Source organism: Sander vitreus, chromosome 1, assembly GCF_031162955.1.
Source record: "Sander vitreus isolate 19-12246 chromosome 1, sanVit1, whole genome shotgun sequence".
In the NCBI taxonomy this organism is placed as follows: Eukaryota; Metazoa; Chordata; class Actinopteri; order Perciformes; family Percidae; genus Sander; species Sander vitreus.
The window spans coordinates 112,165-128,417 of NC_135855.1; the positions used below are offsets into that span (position 1 = coordinate 112,165).

The 16,253-nt window shown below is 38.8% G+C and overlaps 1 protein-coding gene across 1 annotated transcript in view; it reads right to left on the reverse strand.

Annotated features, from left to right (window-relative positions):
• Nucleotides 1-8,632: 8,632 nt before the first annotated feature.
• The window catches only part of LOC144521788 (synaptosomal-associated protein 25-A-like), a 50,376-nt gene continuing 42,755 nt past the window's right edge, over nt 8,633-16,253 (reverse strand). The window contains exons 6-8 of the mRNA XM_078256399.1: nt 13,048-13,167; nt 11,951-12,095; nt 8,633-8,891 (exon numbers count right to left, since the gene is read on the reverse strand). Of these exons, the coding sequence (XP_078112525.1) occupies nt 8,823-8,891; nt 11,951-12,095; nt 13,048-13,167 (334 nt within the window). The 3' untranslated portion in view covers nt 8,633-8,822. The remainder of the gene's footprint in view (nt 8,892-11,950; nt 12,096-13,047; nt 13,168-16,253) is intronic.

The following is a 16,253-nucleotide window of genomic DNA, read 5'->3' on the forward strand; positions in this document are numbered from 1 at the left end:
ATCCAGGACCTTGTTGCTTAGGGAACTGTGCTAATCAGTGCAGCTAGCATTATGGCTATGAGTCAATGTCACAATATCAAAAAGAATATTTTTCTGATCTCAATATAGCCCTACAATAAGATATTTTCAAATGTCAATTGTCAAGTGAATTTTAAGTGTTTCCCCCCCACATGTCTCCCTCCCTCTTTCATAATTGAAATGGTTGTAAATATTAATTGTAGTGGCCATAGTTTTATTGTAACCTTTGCTACTATTAAATGTTATTTTGTTGATTCTTAAATAATTAAGACACTTTTATATTAATATTTTAATAATTAATATCTTCTGAGCTGTATACACCTTGTGTGAATGCTGATTCGGCAGCATTCAGTATTATCGGATTCTTCCGTACGACTTTGGGTTGCTTACTACTTCTGCATACTTTCAGCTACAAAAACATTTCAAATGTTCAGCTCTTTAACATTTGTGTTTTTTCGACATGCTATACTGTCACTTTTTTTCGAAATACTACACTATGACTTATCACTTTTTCGACTTACTATACTATGACTTTATCACTTTTGAAAAAAAGACATTTCCTGAATGTAGCGCAGTCTGAACACAGCAGACAACAGGCGAAAACATAGTAACATCATAATGCAATAATGGATTATGGTCTGTCGCTGCATCGATGCAGAATCATCCAAAGGCCTGTTTCAGAAATCAGGTTTAGTGAAAACTCTGAGTTAGTTAACCCTGAGATGAGGGAAACAGAGAGGTTAATCAAACCTGAGAGAAAGGTCAGTTACTATGGTAACTGAGCCTGTGAACCTAACCTGGTTGGGAGCAGGTTTTCTTCTCTCAGTCTCCTCCCTCTGACACAGCTCTCTTTCATTTCCTCATTCATTCATTCAGTCTGTATCAGGCGCATTTTAGACCAGTTTGTTATCTGCATGAATACATAAACAGTGTTGGTTTATTAACCATGTTAGGCAGATTATAAAATGTTTTCTTTTCTCAAAACACAGCATTTCCTTGTGTCGATGATCCCGTTGATGAAGAAGCTGTATTACTTCACAGGGAGTAAAACATACGTACGTCGGGAGATGATATTGAGGCCCGATAATGGGGCACGTTAGTAAAGCCACATGCAGAGCCATCAGAAAAGTGTGCCTTGCTCTGAAACGTGTTTGTGTAGAGTTCCCTGGACACAAACCAGTAAGAGCCATTAAAAAGAAATTGATTATACATTATAGTTCTGTTAATAATCATGGTGCTGCAGCCTCAGAATGGGATATAGTAGTAGTTTACTTTTTCGCCCGCAGGATTGCACCTTAATGAAATTATAGGTGTAATACCATTCCAGTTTTCACCAATAATATACCTGTGATTAAATATGAAATTAATACACTATATTAGAGCTTAGGCATTTACTCTAGCAGCAATTTTCTCCCACACACCTCTCTCTGTTGCAGCAGCTGCTGTGTTGTTTTTTTAACTCGCTGTTTGTGTGCATGAGTATTTCCGCCGACCAGTTTGTCTGTGGTTGTTGCCATGGTGAATCGTAGGATCATGGCTCCATTCATGCTGCCTTTTTATAGTGGTGGTGCACGCACTTATCTCTGAGTGAACCTACTCTGAGTTGATTGAACCAACTCAAATCGGCTGTTCAGGAACCAAAAACTCAGAGTTTGTTAAACCTCCTTAGGTGTGCATCGCGATGCATCGATGCAATGATTAATTTCAACTGCCCTCATACCAGACTTTTTAAAGCAACACCAAAGCACTTTTCCTCTTTGGTCCCCCTACAGGTTGGAAGCGGAAATGTCCATTACCGTTCTTATTGGAACTACAGATCCATTACCCGATCTGGCAAACTTGCATAGTGCGGTTATAGCTGATAGAGGGCCGCAAAGTGAATACAGAAGTGCCGTTCACCCTGTTATGAGTTGATCAACCACTGAAATGATTTTGGAAACATTATTTTAAGGTACAAAATAAGTTTTGGTGTTGCTTTAATGTATTTTTCAACATACTATACTATGACATTTTTCAACAGTTTTTATTTGGTGGCACAGTGGCTCAGTGGTTAAAGCTGCTCCAATTAGTACCAGCAAATAGAAACTGCAGACTCTGACCACTGGTTCGATCCCCAGTCCAGGCTGGGCCATTTTGTGTGGAGTTTGCGTGTTCTTTTAGACTTTCTTTCATATTCTATACTGACTTTTTATGACTTTTTTTGATATACTATACTATGACTTTCATGTTTCACGTTTTTATAACTTAATATACTATGGCTATTTTCAACATATACACTATGACTTTTTCATACATATTATACTATGACTTTTTTATCACTATATTCAACATACTATAATATGACTATTTTCGACATGCTATACTATGACTGTTTTCAATGTACTCTATTTGTTGGCATGGTGGCTCAGTGGAACTGCTTCAACTAGCACCAGGAAGTAGGCACTGCAGACTCTGACCCCTGGTTTCATCCCCAGTCCGGGCTGCAGGTTTCTGTGTGGAGTTTGCGTGTTGACTTTCTTTCACATAATATACTGTGACTTTTTTATGACTTTTTTCGACATACTATACTATTACTTTTTTCGACTTGTACTATACAGCGGTGGAAGAAGTATTCTGATCCTTTAGTTAAGTAAAAGTAATAATACTACACTGTAAAAATACTGTTACAATAAAAGTCCTGCATTGAAAATGTTACTTAAGTAAAAGTACGTTAAGTATCATCAGGAAAATGTACTTAAAGTATTAAAAGGGCCACAAATGGATCAGGCCCAGCTTACATCCAGAACATGGTCAAACCTTACACCCCAGCCCAACCACTCCGCTCTGCGTCAGCCAACCTGCTTGCTGCCCACTCACACCGAGGGACAACTAATCCCTCAACCAAGCCCCGACTGCTTGCTGTCCTGACTCCTAAATGGTGGAATGAGCTCCCTATTGACATCACAACCGCCGAAAGCCTACGCATCTTCCGCCGCAGGCTAACAAACACATCTCTTCCGACTGCACCTTGAATTAAAAAAAAAAAAGAATAATAAAATAAAAAACAAGCACTTACAGCTGTTACAATGTAATGTTATGTAAAATACTCAATGCAGAAAAATTCCACTTTCGTTTCATACATTATTGGTGTTATTTATTTGTCAATGAAATGTATACACATTTAAACCATTCCCACTTTTCCAACAATTCTTGGTAGCCTACTTCACCTTTTTCTTACGCATTTAAGCCAGCAATTCAGTTTTGCTTTAGAAATTTAGCTTGTCAGTATTCACAAGCATTTTCTGCAGGAAATGCATTTTCTAGTTTAATATGCTAAATATAGCACATTTCCTCATTCCACAGAATATGGGTCAAAGACGAGACATGTACATTTTCTTTATATTTCTTTTCTTTTTCTTTAAATTAACAGTGAACTATTATAAACTAGAAGGGCACTCAGAGAGAACAGACCTTCGCCATGGCCAAATGCCCTACTGTATGTTGCAATGTTGACAAAAATGTATTTTTATTTATTTTTTATTTTTACCAGGCTGTAAATATATTTAATTCTGCAGTTGGGCATATTAACATGGAGGTCAATGGTTGTCTCCCTGTTGGAGCTAGCCTCAAGTGGCCACTTGATAAACTGCAAACTGTGTTTGGCACTTTCGCTTCATTTTTTAGCACCAGAGGTTGCTGCTTGTTTTCAACCCAAACCAGGATCTTTTTTTAAACTTACCCAAATAGTTTTGTTGCCTAAACCTAACCAAACTGCATGTTTCAAACTGCGACTGTTAACCATTTAAGGGTTTGATATTGTATTTAGAATGATAGCTTCATAAGTTTTAATCATAAAAGTATGACAAAAATATTATATATTATAATTTACTTTCCAGTGTGTCCACTGCCAAATAATGTGACTTTTAAAATGATGTGATTAGTGAGCTGTATGTTTCTTTTTATTTATTTATTTGTTTATTTAAAAGGGACAATGCACATCAGTTGACATTTTTTGTTTACAATCAAAATGTAAATGTGCCAGAGCAAAAATGCAAATTTTCATGCTAATGTTCTGTGTTTTGAATAAAGTAAAAACTGTCAATCTTAAAATTATGTGAATTAGATAAGACATTCAACTTTTCACATTACTAAGTCACAGCAGGTAACATTCCACAGGGAGCAGCGCAAACCCAGCTCGCGTATTTGCATCTCTATTCATATGCCATTTAGTTGTTGTTGTTGTTGTTGTTGTTGTTGTTGTAGTGGGAGGTCCTACACTCCCAGTTTGCAACTTTGTCTATTACAGATTTATAAGTCTCAAGTCGAAACTGAGATAACCCTGATGAGAGCCACAAAAGCTGTATAGTACTTTTCATGATGAGAAAACTGAACATAATATGTAAATTTGGTGGAGTGCCAGTGTCCCTTTTAATGTCCAGCTAAAAGAAATTGCAGTGCATTCACGCATAATACCAGCAGAGGGGGCACTTGGTTATAAAATATACTCTTGAACCTTCAGTGTGGAACAAAGCAAGTTTGTTTCATGTATCCAGCGGCAAATCACTTTTATAATAAGTGCATATCCTCACATGTACTTATTATAAAAGTGATTTGCAGCTGAAGAACTGACAGCATCCATTGCAAATCATTACATTATCATTTTAGGATAAAATTGTGTTGTATTTAATGAACAACAAATTAATAATAATAATAATAATAATAATAATATGTAGATTTTTATTATCCATTTTATTTTTTTGTGTATCCAAACACATCACATGCATGCACAGTGGGCTGTGTGATGGATGTAATCAAGGTGTTGCAAATTACCCTGTTGTGTATCTGTTGTCAATCCAAGTTTGTGTGTGTGTGTGTGTGTGTGTGTGTGTGTGTGTGTGTGTGTGTGTGTGTGTGTGTGTGTGTGTGTGTGTGTGTGTGTGTGTGTGTGTGTGTGTGTGTGTGTGCTTGTGTGTGTGTTTGTGTGTCATGTTCTTAGTGACGTGGTCAACTCTAATCCGCCCTAAGCCCAGGGCACCACAGTGGATGACCATTAGCATAATGTGCTGCTGCACATCTTTCCTTCCCTGTCTTTCTCTTTCTACCATGTCTGTCTTTTATTTTCCTATATGCCTTACAAGCTACACAGTAGTGCTTTAAATATCTGTGTTGACATTGCATATTTGAGCCATTAGGCTCCAGTTTATGTGTAGTTAGGATACGCTCTCTGACCTCTCACCCCCCTGTGGAAGAGTGCAAGAGACACATTTTCTTGAATTTGATTACTATAGAACCTATGTTACCACACTTATGTTACCTTGTGAGTGGTTTGAAATGTTACATAGTAATAGCACCTACAAAGAAGTCCTCATAGGGTGAATACATTACTGTAGTTATAACACTTTTTTCGTATGTAAAGCTACAGTGGGGCAAAAAAGTATTTAGTCAGCCACCAATTGTGCAAGTTCTCCCAATTAAAAAGATGAGAGAGGCCTGTAATTTTCATCATAGGTACACTTCAACTATGAGAGACAAAATGAGAAAAAAAATCCAGAAAATCACATTGTAGGATTTTTAATGAATTTATTTGCAAATTATGGTGGAAAATAAGTATTTGGTCAATAAAAAAAGTTCATCTCAATACTTTGTTATATACCCTTTGTTGGCAATGACAGAGGTCAAACGTTTTCTGTAAGTCTTCACAAGGTTTTCACACACTGTTGCTGGTATTTTGGCCCAGTCCTCCATGCAGATCTCCTCTAGAGCAGTGATGTTTTGGGGCTGTCGCTGGGCAACATTGACTTTCAACTCCCTCCAAAGATTTTCTATGGGGTTGAGATCTAGAGACTGGCTAGGCCACTCCAGGACCTTGAAATGCTTCTTACGAAGCCACTCCTTTGTTGCCCAGGCGGTGTGTTTGGGATCATTGTCATGCTGAAAGACCCAGCCACGTTTCATCTTCAATGCCCTTGCATTGAAGATGATACACGATACATGGCCCCATTCATTCTTTCCTTTACACGGATCAGTCGTCCTGGTCCCTTTGCAGAAAAACAGCCCCAAAGCATAATGTTTCTACCCCCATGCTTCACAGTAGGTATGGTGTTCTCAGCATTCTTTCCCCTCCAAACACGACGAGTTGAGTTTTTACCAAAAAGTTCTATTTTGGTTTTATCTGACCATATGACATTCTCCCAATCCTCTTCTGGATCATCCTAATGCTCTCTAGCAAACTCCAGACGGGCCTGGACATGTACTGGCTTAAGCAGGGGGACACGTCTGGCACTGCAGGATTTGAGTCTTTGGCGGCGTAGTGTGTTACTGATGGTAGCCTTTGTTACTTTGGTCCCAGCTCTCTGCAGGTCATTCACTAGGTCCTCCCGTGTGGTTCTGGGATTTTTGCTCCCCGTTCTTGTGATCATTTTGACCCCACGGGGTGAGATCTTGCGTGGAGCCCCGGATCGAGGGAGATTATTAGTGGTCTTGTATGTCTTCCATTTTCTTATAATTGCTCCCACAGTTGATTTCTTCACACCAAGCTGCTTACCTATTGCAGATTCAGTCTTCCCAGCCTGGTGCAGGTCTACAATTTAGTTTCTGGTGTCCTTTGACAGCTCTTTGGTCTTGGCCATAGTGGAGTTTGGAGTGTGACTGTTTGAGGTTGTGGACAGGTGCTTTTTCTACTGATAACAAGTTCAAACAGGTGCCAATAATACAGGTAACGAGAGGAGGACAGAGGAGCCTCTTAAAGAAGAAGTTACAGGTCTGTGAGAGCCAGAAATATTGCTTGTTTGTAGGTGACCAAATACTTTCATTAAAAATCCTACAATGTGATTTTCTGGATTTTATTTTTTCTCATTTTGTCTCTCATAGTTGAAGTGTACCTTTGATGAAAAGTACATGCCTCTCTCATCTTTTTAAGTGGGAGAACTTGCACAATTGGTGGCTGACTAAATACTTTTTTGCCCCATTGTAGGTCATGTGATGTGTGTGTAGGATGAAGATGGAAGTGCCCTAACAACTGTCACCTGTCTGTCAGTGAAGAAATTACCTATCGACACCACAGAGAAATAAATGAAAAAAATCACGCTGAAATGAGTGATATATTTGAGTAGAGATGTGATTTTCTGCTCTGTAAAACCTCTTTTTTGTCTCATTATTTATTTATTTCTCTGGGAAACTTTTATTCACATTCTCATTGTAGTTCAAAATGAAATAACTCTACTTGTGTCTGCCTTAGCTTAATACATGTTGTATGCTGAACACTTTAATATATTAACTGCATTCAGTCCAGTTTTTCTTTTCTCCCTAATTTTCTCTTTTTGGTGTGGGTGACCATGCTTGTCTTGGTTCTGCTTGAGTTACACAGGACCATGATATTAACTCAAATCAGTATTGAAAGTCATGAAAATAGAAAGGAAGCTCAGTTTGGTTCTACAGTTATGATGGTTTTATTGGCATTTTCCAAGGTATTATTTTACAGTGATGGTCACAGTCTGGAAAGGTTAAGAGACATGAAACAAAAAGAGTGGCACTCTTGGAGATAAATATGGGCCTCTCTTCTGTGTTGCCTACATATGTAGCATGCGGTTGCCATGTTAGGATATTTTTGTCTGAATAAATGAATTATTCAGTGTCTCCTAGCAGTAGATGAACATGCATAACACACTTAATGCACTACTTGATATTGCTAGGGTTGAATCATGGGTAAAGCAGTCTGGCCTGGGATGTGAAGAGGTTGTGACCCCCCCGTAACTTTGCCTGGAATTGGTTGATGTTGAACTGTGACCTTAGCAAAGCTCCACCTCCTTTTATTATCAATCCTAATGCTAGCTATTATAGTTAATGCCCAATTTGTTTCTGATGGTTAAATAAGAGTCCCATCAATAATGCTGTTCAGACCACAACGGAAATGCAACGTATTTGCCTATGCACTGAGCCTTATTATGAATTACAACAAATCAATTAAATATTCAACCCTTGCTTTTGAATGGTCAGATTTAGCTCCCTGAGGAAAAGGTACCGTATATACTATACAATCTGTGGCATCAAATTGTGTTAACACTGCTTCATCAATAGAGTTGGTAAAGTAGTGGTGCACTAACAGCCAGGAACAAAAAGCCATGTCTTCATCCGAATGGCTCAAATACTTAACTGAGTATCCATGGTCTACGATGTTATTAACATCTGAGCGGCTCTACATCAACATTAAATGACTTTGTATTTAAACAGTGGCCTTGGTTACAGGCTGTGTGGGCTGTATGTTCACTATATTCACTGCAAATCAATGGCTTTATCATGTAGCATCACAATGTTTTAACTGTTGAATACACAGTGTGTCTTACATGGACAACACCAGAATACTGACATGGGGGAAGGACATTTTGGAACAAGGTGTACATACAGTTTATATTACACACAGACTTAAAAATAAAAAGAGTGATGAAGAAGACAGGACACGTGAGCTAAGTCAATGAAGACATTGAAGAAGCACTATGTACAGTGTGGAGACAGTTTGGGTGGATGATGTGTAACAGAACTATTATTTCTTAACAAAATCAAAAAAGCAACAACACATAACATTGACAACAAGGAGAGGAAAGGGATGGAGGGAATTGAAAAGCATAATTTAGGGGGGCAGAGGAATGTATGATATGTGCGTGTGTGCAAACCTCTACAGGTATCACAATAAAAGCATGATTTTGCAGCGCCTGCTGTCGAGCATAGGAAGTGGGCACCGGGCGTTGGGGCTGGCCGGGGTTTGGTTGGTGTTGTTACTTTAAGGGTGATTGGGGATAAACGGGAATGAGAGCACTTTTGGCTGCAGTTTAGCCACTGCCCAACATCTTTGTAGCACGCTGGTTGGCCTCGTCAATCCTGGTCTTGTTGGAATCAGCCTGAAAGAGACACACACAGTTCAGCTAGCAGTCGGTAAAGGGCGGTGATGAGTTACTTTAACGGAAAATGCTGGTTTATTTCAACCTGGTATATTTCCTATAAATGTGGCTATTGTTATGTTATTGCTATGGGTCATGCTAACTTTGCACTTGCCACCTTCTTTGTAGAGATTCTGGGAAATGAGGAGTCACGAAAAACAACGTATGCCATATAAAACATTTTTATATGGGGACTTCCGGTTTGACGCATGGCGGAGTAGGTCGCAAACTGGGATCACTCTGTTCAAATCCTGGTTAAATCCTAGTCATATCCATCTGATATTACACAACTAGTTGTGCAAACGCTATACTTAACTCATAACATGAAGAAGGCCACTAAAAAGCAAAATCAACTGGCGGACCAACAAATTACGAAAGTAATTCAAGATGACGCAGCTAAGCTAGGTGAACCAGCAGATCCTGAAGCTAACATTAGCCACGCACCGCTAATGCTGTATGATATGGAGAGACTGCTGACTTCCATGGAAGAACACATAGTGGCCAAACTCTCTGCTCAACTGTCTGCTGACCGAGAGATTATTGATCAACACCACGCAACCATTCAACACCTGGAAACCTCGCTCAATGACACACAGACAAGGCTTGAAAGACTTGTTTCTAAACTTGCAGCCCTTTCCAGCGATCACGAAGCACTGAAAATTAAAGTGGAGGATCTGGAAAACCGATCCAGGCGTAATAACATCAGAAACCGCATAATTTTGTTTTAGTGGCCTATAATAGGGTGAGTAGCCTAAGCTAACTACTACAGTCTATGGACTTATGTTGGTAAGCGAGCTCTGATTGCCATATTAGCCCACTCCACTGAACTGGTAGCACAATTGACGTGTCAGTCATCAGTTTTTTTTTTCCTTTCTTTTTTCGCTTCTCTTTCTTGTACTTTCCACACTAATGACTGCTTCAAAAGAGTCCAGACGGCACTATTCCATTGATGGCTATGGATGCTTGCGTCTTTTAGTTGGACTGTATTCCCTTTTTCTTTTTAAACTTGTTTTGTATGGAGATTTGGAACTGTAATGGGCTGATGGGCTGATGGGCCAATATTATGTTCAGTTGTGCTCTTTAGGCTAGCCTACTCCACAATTGTTTATGATGTTGTGCACAAACTATGTTTTTATTAAGAAATGCTGTGCCATATTAACAGAGTCTAGAGTTTAAGTAACGTGAGCACGTGTTCTTTGTGCTGTTTGCTTGAAAGGAGAATTTCACCCTGCATATATATATATATTTTTTTTTCTTCTTCTCCCCACCCTACCCCTTGTCATCATCTCACTCTACATTGGCCTCTCATGGCTGCCTATATGCTCACATGTCAGCCTACTCATTTCAAGTGATAGGTAATGACATCTCAAGTTAACCCCAGTCAGACCAGCTCTATCCAATGCGTCTCTCTTAATGCTAAGGGCCTGAATAACACAGTGAAAAGACAGAAAATAGTGTCTTATCTTCAACAATTACAGGCAGATATTGCTTGTATACAGGAAACTCATCTAAAAAACGATTCTGTTAATTATCTTAAAACAAGCTGGGTGGGACAGCTGTACCACTCACGGTTTAATGCTAAAGCCAGAGGGACAGCAATCCTTATACACAAAAATGTTGCATTTCAGGCAGAGGAGGTGATTGCTGATAGTAATGGGAGATGTATTATTGTAACTGGGCAGTCATTCTTCTCAATATCTATGCCCCAACTTTTGATGATCATATTTTCTTTAAGAGACTATTTTCTTCTATACCTGACCATAATTCATACAATCTGATAATAGGAGGTGACTTTAATTGCGTACTCAACACCACATTGGATAGATCCTCAAATACACCTCAGTCTTTTCGTAAATCTGCCAAAATTATCAATGAATTCTGTGCACAGACTGGTCTTTTAGACATCTGGAGATTTAAATATCCTAACAAAAAAGGCTTCTCTTTTTTCTCCAGGGTCCATCATACTTACACCCGTATCAATTATTTTCTTTTAGATAAAATATTATTGGGAAATATAGAGTCATGCCAATATCACACTATTTCTGTCTCACACCATGGTGCACTCTCCTTCCAAATGGCATTACCTAATTGTTTCAAACCATCACACTATTGGAGACTTAATCCACTCCTACTATCTGATGAGGAATTTATTAATTTCATCTCATCTCAGATTCAGTATTTTTTATAAACCAATGTTGCCCCAGAGATTTCTCATTTGATCTTATGGGAGACACTTAAAGCTTTTCTCAGAGGACAAATAATTGGATATTCCTCCAGAATGAAAAAAATAAGAATACCCAAACTTGGCAACATCTCTCAAGCTCAATCAAATTTGCTTCCATTACTGTGTTAAGCCCAGGGTAAATCTACTCAAAATCAGTGCAGTTACATTTGCTGTTGCATTGCCTAATGCTGCGCATGTAATCCTAAATATCCGCTAAATACCCTATAAATTACCTACTATTTACTCTAGATTTGCTGCGTTTCATTTACTTACTTTACCCAAAGTAGTCATGACATTGTTAAACTCCCACTATCTGACTTTAAATGTCTAAATCTAACCACATTCTGGTTGCTCTCATAGCTTTCCACACCTTCCCTTAGCATTAATACAAAAAGGCCTATAAACGGTAGTTTTGAAAATCTAGTGCCCTGTGCAGCCTCTTGGATATCTTGTTTCCTAAATATGACAACAGGTCTCTTTGATCCTCACATTGTAGTTCCATAAGCAGTTCAGTAACATTGTAGTTCCATATTGCCAATATTTTGGAACATCACACTAACTGTTGGCACTATCTTTGTCCACCTTGGATTAAACGTTACTTTGCTACCCGACCAACTGGGAGAGGTTGTTGCCTAGTAACAACTGAAACTGACTTGCTTCCACCACGAAGTATGAATTTAGAATGGTGAAGAAGCAACTACATCAAAGTCATGCAATTTTCTCGAAATAATGCACCCTCTCCAACCAATTAAAATCCAATATTCTCCACGGCAGTGCTCGTTGCAAAGTACAGTACCTTTTCCATGATCCTATCAACCTGGCGGTTCTGGGTGTCGATCTCCTGGCCCATGTCCAGGGCCATGTGACGCAGATTGCCAATGATTCCTCCCACCTGCTCCAGGTTCTCATCCATCTCATTCTCCCGGGCGTCATCTGTTACCCTGGAACATACAAGGACTGGTTATAGGCCAACAAATATATGTTGTAGCTACTTTTTGGAATATGATACATTGTGCTGGAAAGCACAACCCTCACCAAACAGTATGTTACAGTACAAATAAATCACATTGTCTTTGGAATACTAATATGGGGACATTCAAGGATAAAATAAAGTGTACTGGTTATTGGTTAAAATGTATTTTACTACCACCTGCTTTATCTTACTCGTGTTATGGACTGTTTGAAGATTCACTACCATGGACAGCACTAAGAGACCCTGATAATTCTCTAGGAATCATATATGCTACACAAATTTAAAGTCATGCTTGCTGGACTTACCTCAAATCATTGCTTTTTTGTGGATAGTTTTACCTGCTCGGGTTTGAACATTTTAGAGTTAAACTCTCACCTTCAGACTTCTGACACTAATAGTGGGGGTGGCAAGCAGACACTTAGGGTCACAAGTAAAAAAGGTTGGAAACCAACTCGTATCCATCAAGTCCTTGTGTTCAAATTTGTGCTTGAATGTTTTTTCTAAATATGAAATGACTAAATTGCTTTATTGAACCATGACTTCTTATTGCTGCTGACTGAGCAGAAGGTGTCCTAGTTCTTCTGTATGCCTCTAAACATCATAGTAAACTGAGATGAAATTGCAATCATTCCCAAAGGAAAATAATCCAAGTGACATATTGTCCATAATGATGGTGAAATGGTTTTTGAAAAGTCAAAAAATTGGCAACCTATTCCAGGATAAGTCCTATGTATATTCAAATAATTATCGCTATAAACACTATTGTATACTAGCACACACACACACACACACACACACACACAGTAGCATTTAGAAACATAGAATACCAGCAAGCATGCCAGCTACACGCACACACACACACACACACACACAGAGGGGCAATGCAGACCCCACCCCCCCCACATACACACACTACTTACCTGCGGATAAAGCCCCCACTGATGGCCATCTGTTCACGTTCATCCATCACTCTTGCCCCTGGCTGGCTGTTCACCACTCCATCCTGATTCGCTCCCCAGGCCTGGCCCCCGCCCTTAATCCTACCACACACACATTTCAGTCAGTAACTGTGTAACTGTTGTATTATGTTCTTGTACTTTTAAATGTGTCTGTGTGTGCACTGGTTTACTTGTTTGTGAATGCAACCAAGACTAGTTGTGCTGTGAGTGTGCATGTGGGTGTATGCTGGTCAGTATGTGTGACCCTTTACGTGTGTGCGCACTGAAGTGTGCATGTCTATGTAACTTTTCAATCAATTCATTATTAAAACATATGCATGCATATATGTTTGGAATGCTTTGCATAATATGGTGTCAAGCCAATTAGTCTACTAAAAGCAACATGCCATGTATGATAAACATACATACGTGCATTTGCAATCTGTGAATAATTGATCTGACATGCAGATCAATTGAATCTGAGCACAATAAGCTCACATGTGGCTTGTGGTAGAAAGTAATCTAGGTCCTTTAGTGACTCAGAAAAGCATCTCCTTCAAGCACATTCAGAGGAGCACGATCACAGAACATAATGGCTAGACTTCAGACAGAGGAGGCACAACACACATGCAGATTGAGAGGACATGCAAGGCGGTGTTTGACATGAGAAGGGAAAACATGAAAAGAGGAAGAGGATCAGATCATTAAAAGAAAGAAGTTAGATTAAAAAAAATTAGTGAACTGTGATAATTTTGCATGCAAGTCATACAGTAGCTGTGATGAGCCCTTCATTTCATCTGGACGGATAAATCTGTAGGATGATACACTGTATACAGTCAAATAGGCAAATCTAATTCTTAGCATTTGTTTAATTATGCTCTGAGTATCTGATGAGTGGAGGTCACTACTGAGGACAACAGAGTGTAGGCTGTTTAAAAGTTGTATTTTTTCAATTTTCAATGAAAGCCGACTACTGTATGCACAACATTGTTGTTGTGAAGTGGTAAACCACACTCATCAGGTGCTCCAGTTTATAACAACAAGCAAGAATTACTTTTCCTATGCTATTTGACCCTGCCACATAAAAAGTCTAGATCAGATGAAACACATGACAAAGCCACAGGATCACATAACAAGTGGTTCATGATAGGGAGGACCAGAGAGCTATAGAATAGACAAGATCTGAACCCAAAACAATCACATATGGAAGCAGGACCAAAATGGACCAAATGGAGGCAGCAAACTCCTAATATATCTTCATACAGAAAACAAAAAGTTCAAGCCAAAATCAGGTGGTGACTATTAAACAAACACCAACTGCTACAAAATGACGGCTGTGATGCAAATAAAGCAGATTAGTTACATGTGCTACTGTCAAGATCCTGCTCAGCCCTGTTTTGGAGAAAAGAGTCGTCTGTTGTTAAAATGTCTACTGATGTACTTAATTTTTAAAAAGACTGTGGTAGTGCACAGTGAAGGCAAAGAAAAAATAAATACTAAAAATGGTTCTAGGTCAGATCTAGCACAGACAAAAAACAGCATGTTCCACACTAATGGATGACATTAGATATATAGTACTGCATTTTGGTAAATCATTAAGGCATCACTTAATTCACTCCCAGAAGAATGTCTGAATAATTTCTTGCTGCAAACCTGCCACAAAATAACCCATATACAGCCATTTATTACTTGGTTTGTCAGCCACTTGTTTTTTCTATAGCTCTGAGATAGACAGCTGTATACAGTACATATATACCATTGGTCCCAGAGTATAGAATACTCAGACATGACTCACTGGCCATAGATTGGCTCTTAAGGGCCAGAAACAGATCACACAGGAGTTTTGCAAAATGGGCATTGGGAATCCACCTTCATATCAAAGCTTTCAAAGTAAAAATATAGGGTTTAAGAGCTACTATTAAAATGGTAGCACCTAATGTTGCGTGTGGCCAGAGAACAAGTTTACCTCACTCTTGTGTGATATTTCATTATGTAGGACAGTCCTGAGGGATGAGAGACAGGGGCCAACTGAAGCATCCTATAGTTGCAACTTGTAATCTCAGGGTCATATGCCAAAGTTGGTGTGTTTAATGGCAGGTTTTAATTTTAGCAGCTCTCATTGCTTTAACAGGTAGTTTTTACTGTATGTGTTTGATTATAAAGTTACTGCACTAGACTGTTAATCACAGTAACTTCATTAATCAAATGTTGGGAAATGTGCATATTCGCTTTCCTGCAGAGAATTAGATCGACGCCTCCCTTATGTCTGTGCACTATATATGAAGCAACCACCAGCAGAAAGCTAGCTTAGCTTAGTATAAAGGCTAGAAAAAGCTAGCCTAGCTCTCTTCAAAGTAAAAACAACTGCCTACTGGCACATCTAAAGCTCATTATTGACACAATATATCTTGTTTAATCAGTAAAAAAACTGATTAGTGTTAGTGAAGTGAAGTGTTAGCCAAGGAATAGTGTGGCACATAACCCCCACAACGTGCCATTTTACACTTCAGTTTTGTACATATTTAACAAACAAGATATAACATGTTAATTAATTAGCCTTAGTAGTGCTGTAGGTGGATGTTGTTAGTTTTGAATAAGCCAGACTAGCTGTTTCCACCTGTTTCCAGTCTTTGTGCTAAGCTACATATTTACAGACCTGAGAGTGGTATCAATCGTCTCACTGAACTCTCAGCAAGAAAGAGAATAAGCATATTTCACAAAACATCATACTAAACCATCAGATTGCTTAGCTGCAAGTTGTATACTGTAATGTCATGTGCTCGATTATATTAGCAGCCTTTTCTGAGAATTATATCAGGTGAAAACTTTGAGTTTCACAAATTCAAGGAACTATGATATAGTCTTGTATGAAACTTTATAAATCAGAAAACTTTATTTTAATGTACTGCAAGAGCCCCATGTAATCAATTAATTCATTTAAAAGAAAAATAAAACACCAACAGTTTCTTACAAAGCAGCAAAATGGATAAAATTCAAATGAGTAATTTAATATAGAAGGCAACTAGTTGATTTATTCTTTGGTTGGACTTTGTACACAGCATGATGCATCATGCTGCAGGGTTAGGCTGGGGGCTTGGGCGGGGTTTAGGGGGTTGGTGGGTGACATGGCCCATATTCCTGCTGACACTGCTACCTGCTGGAAGAGAATCTCTCATCCAATGTGGAAT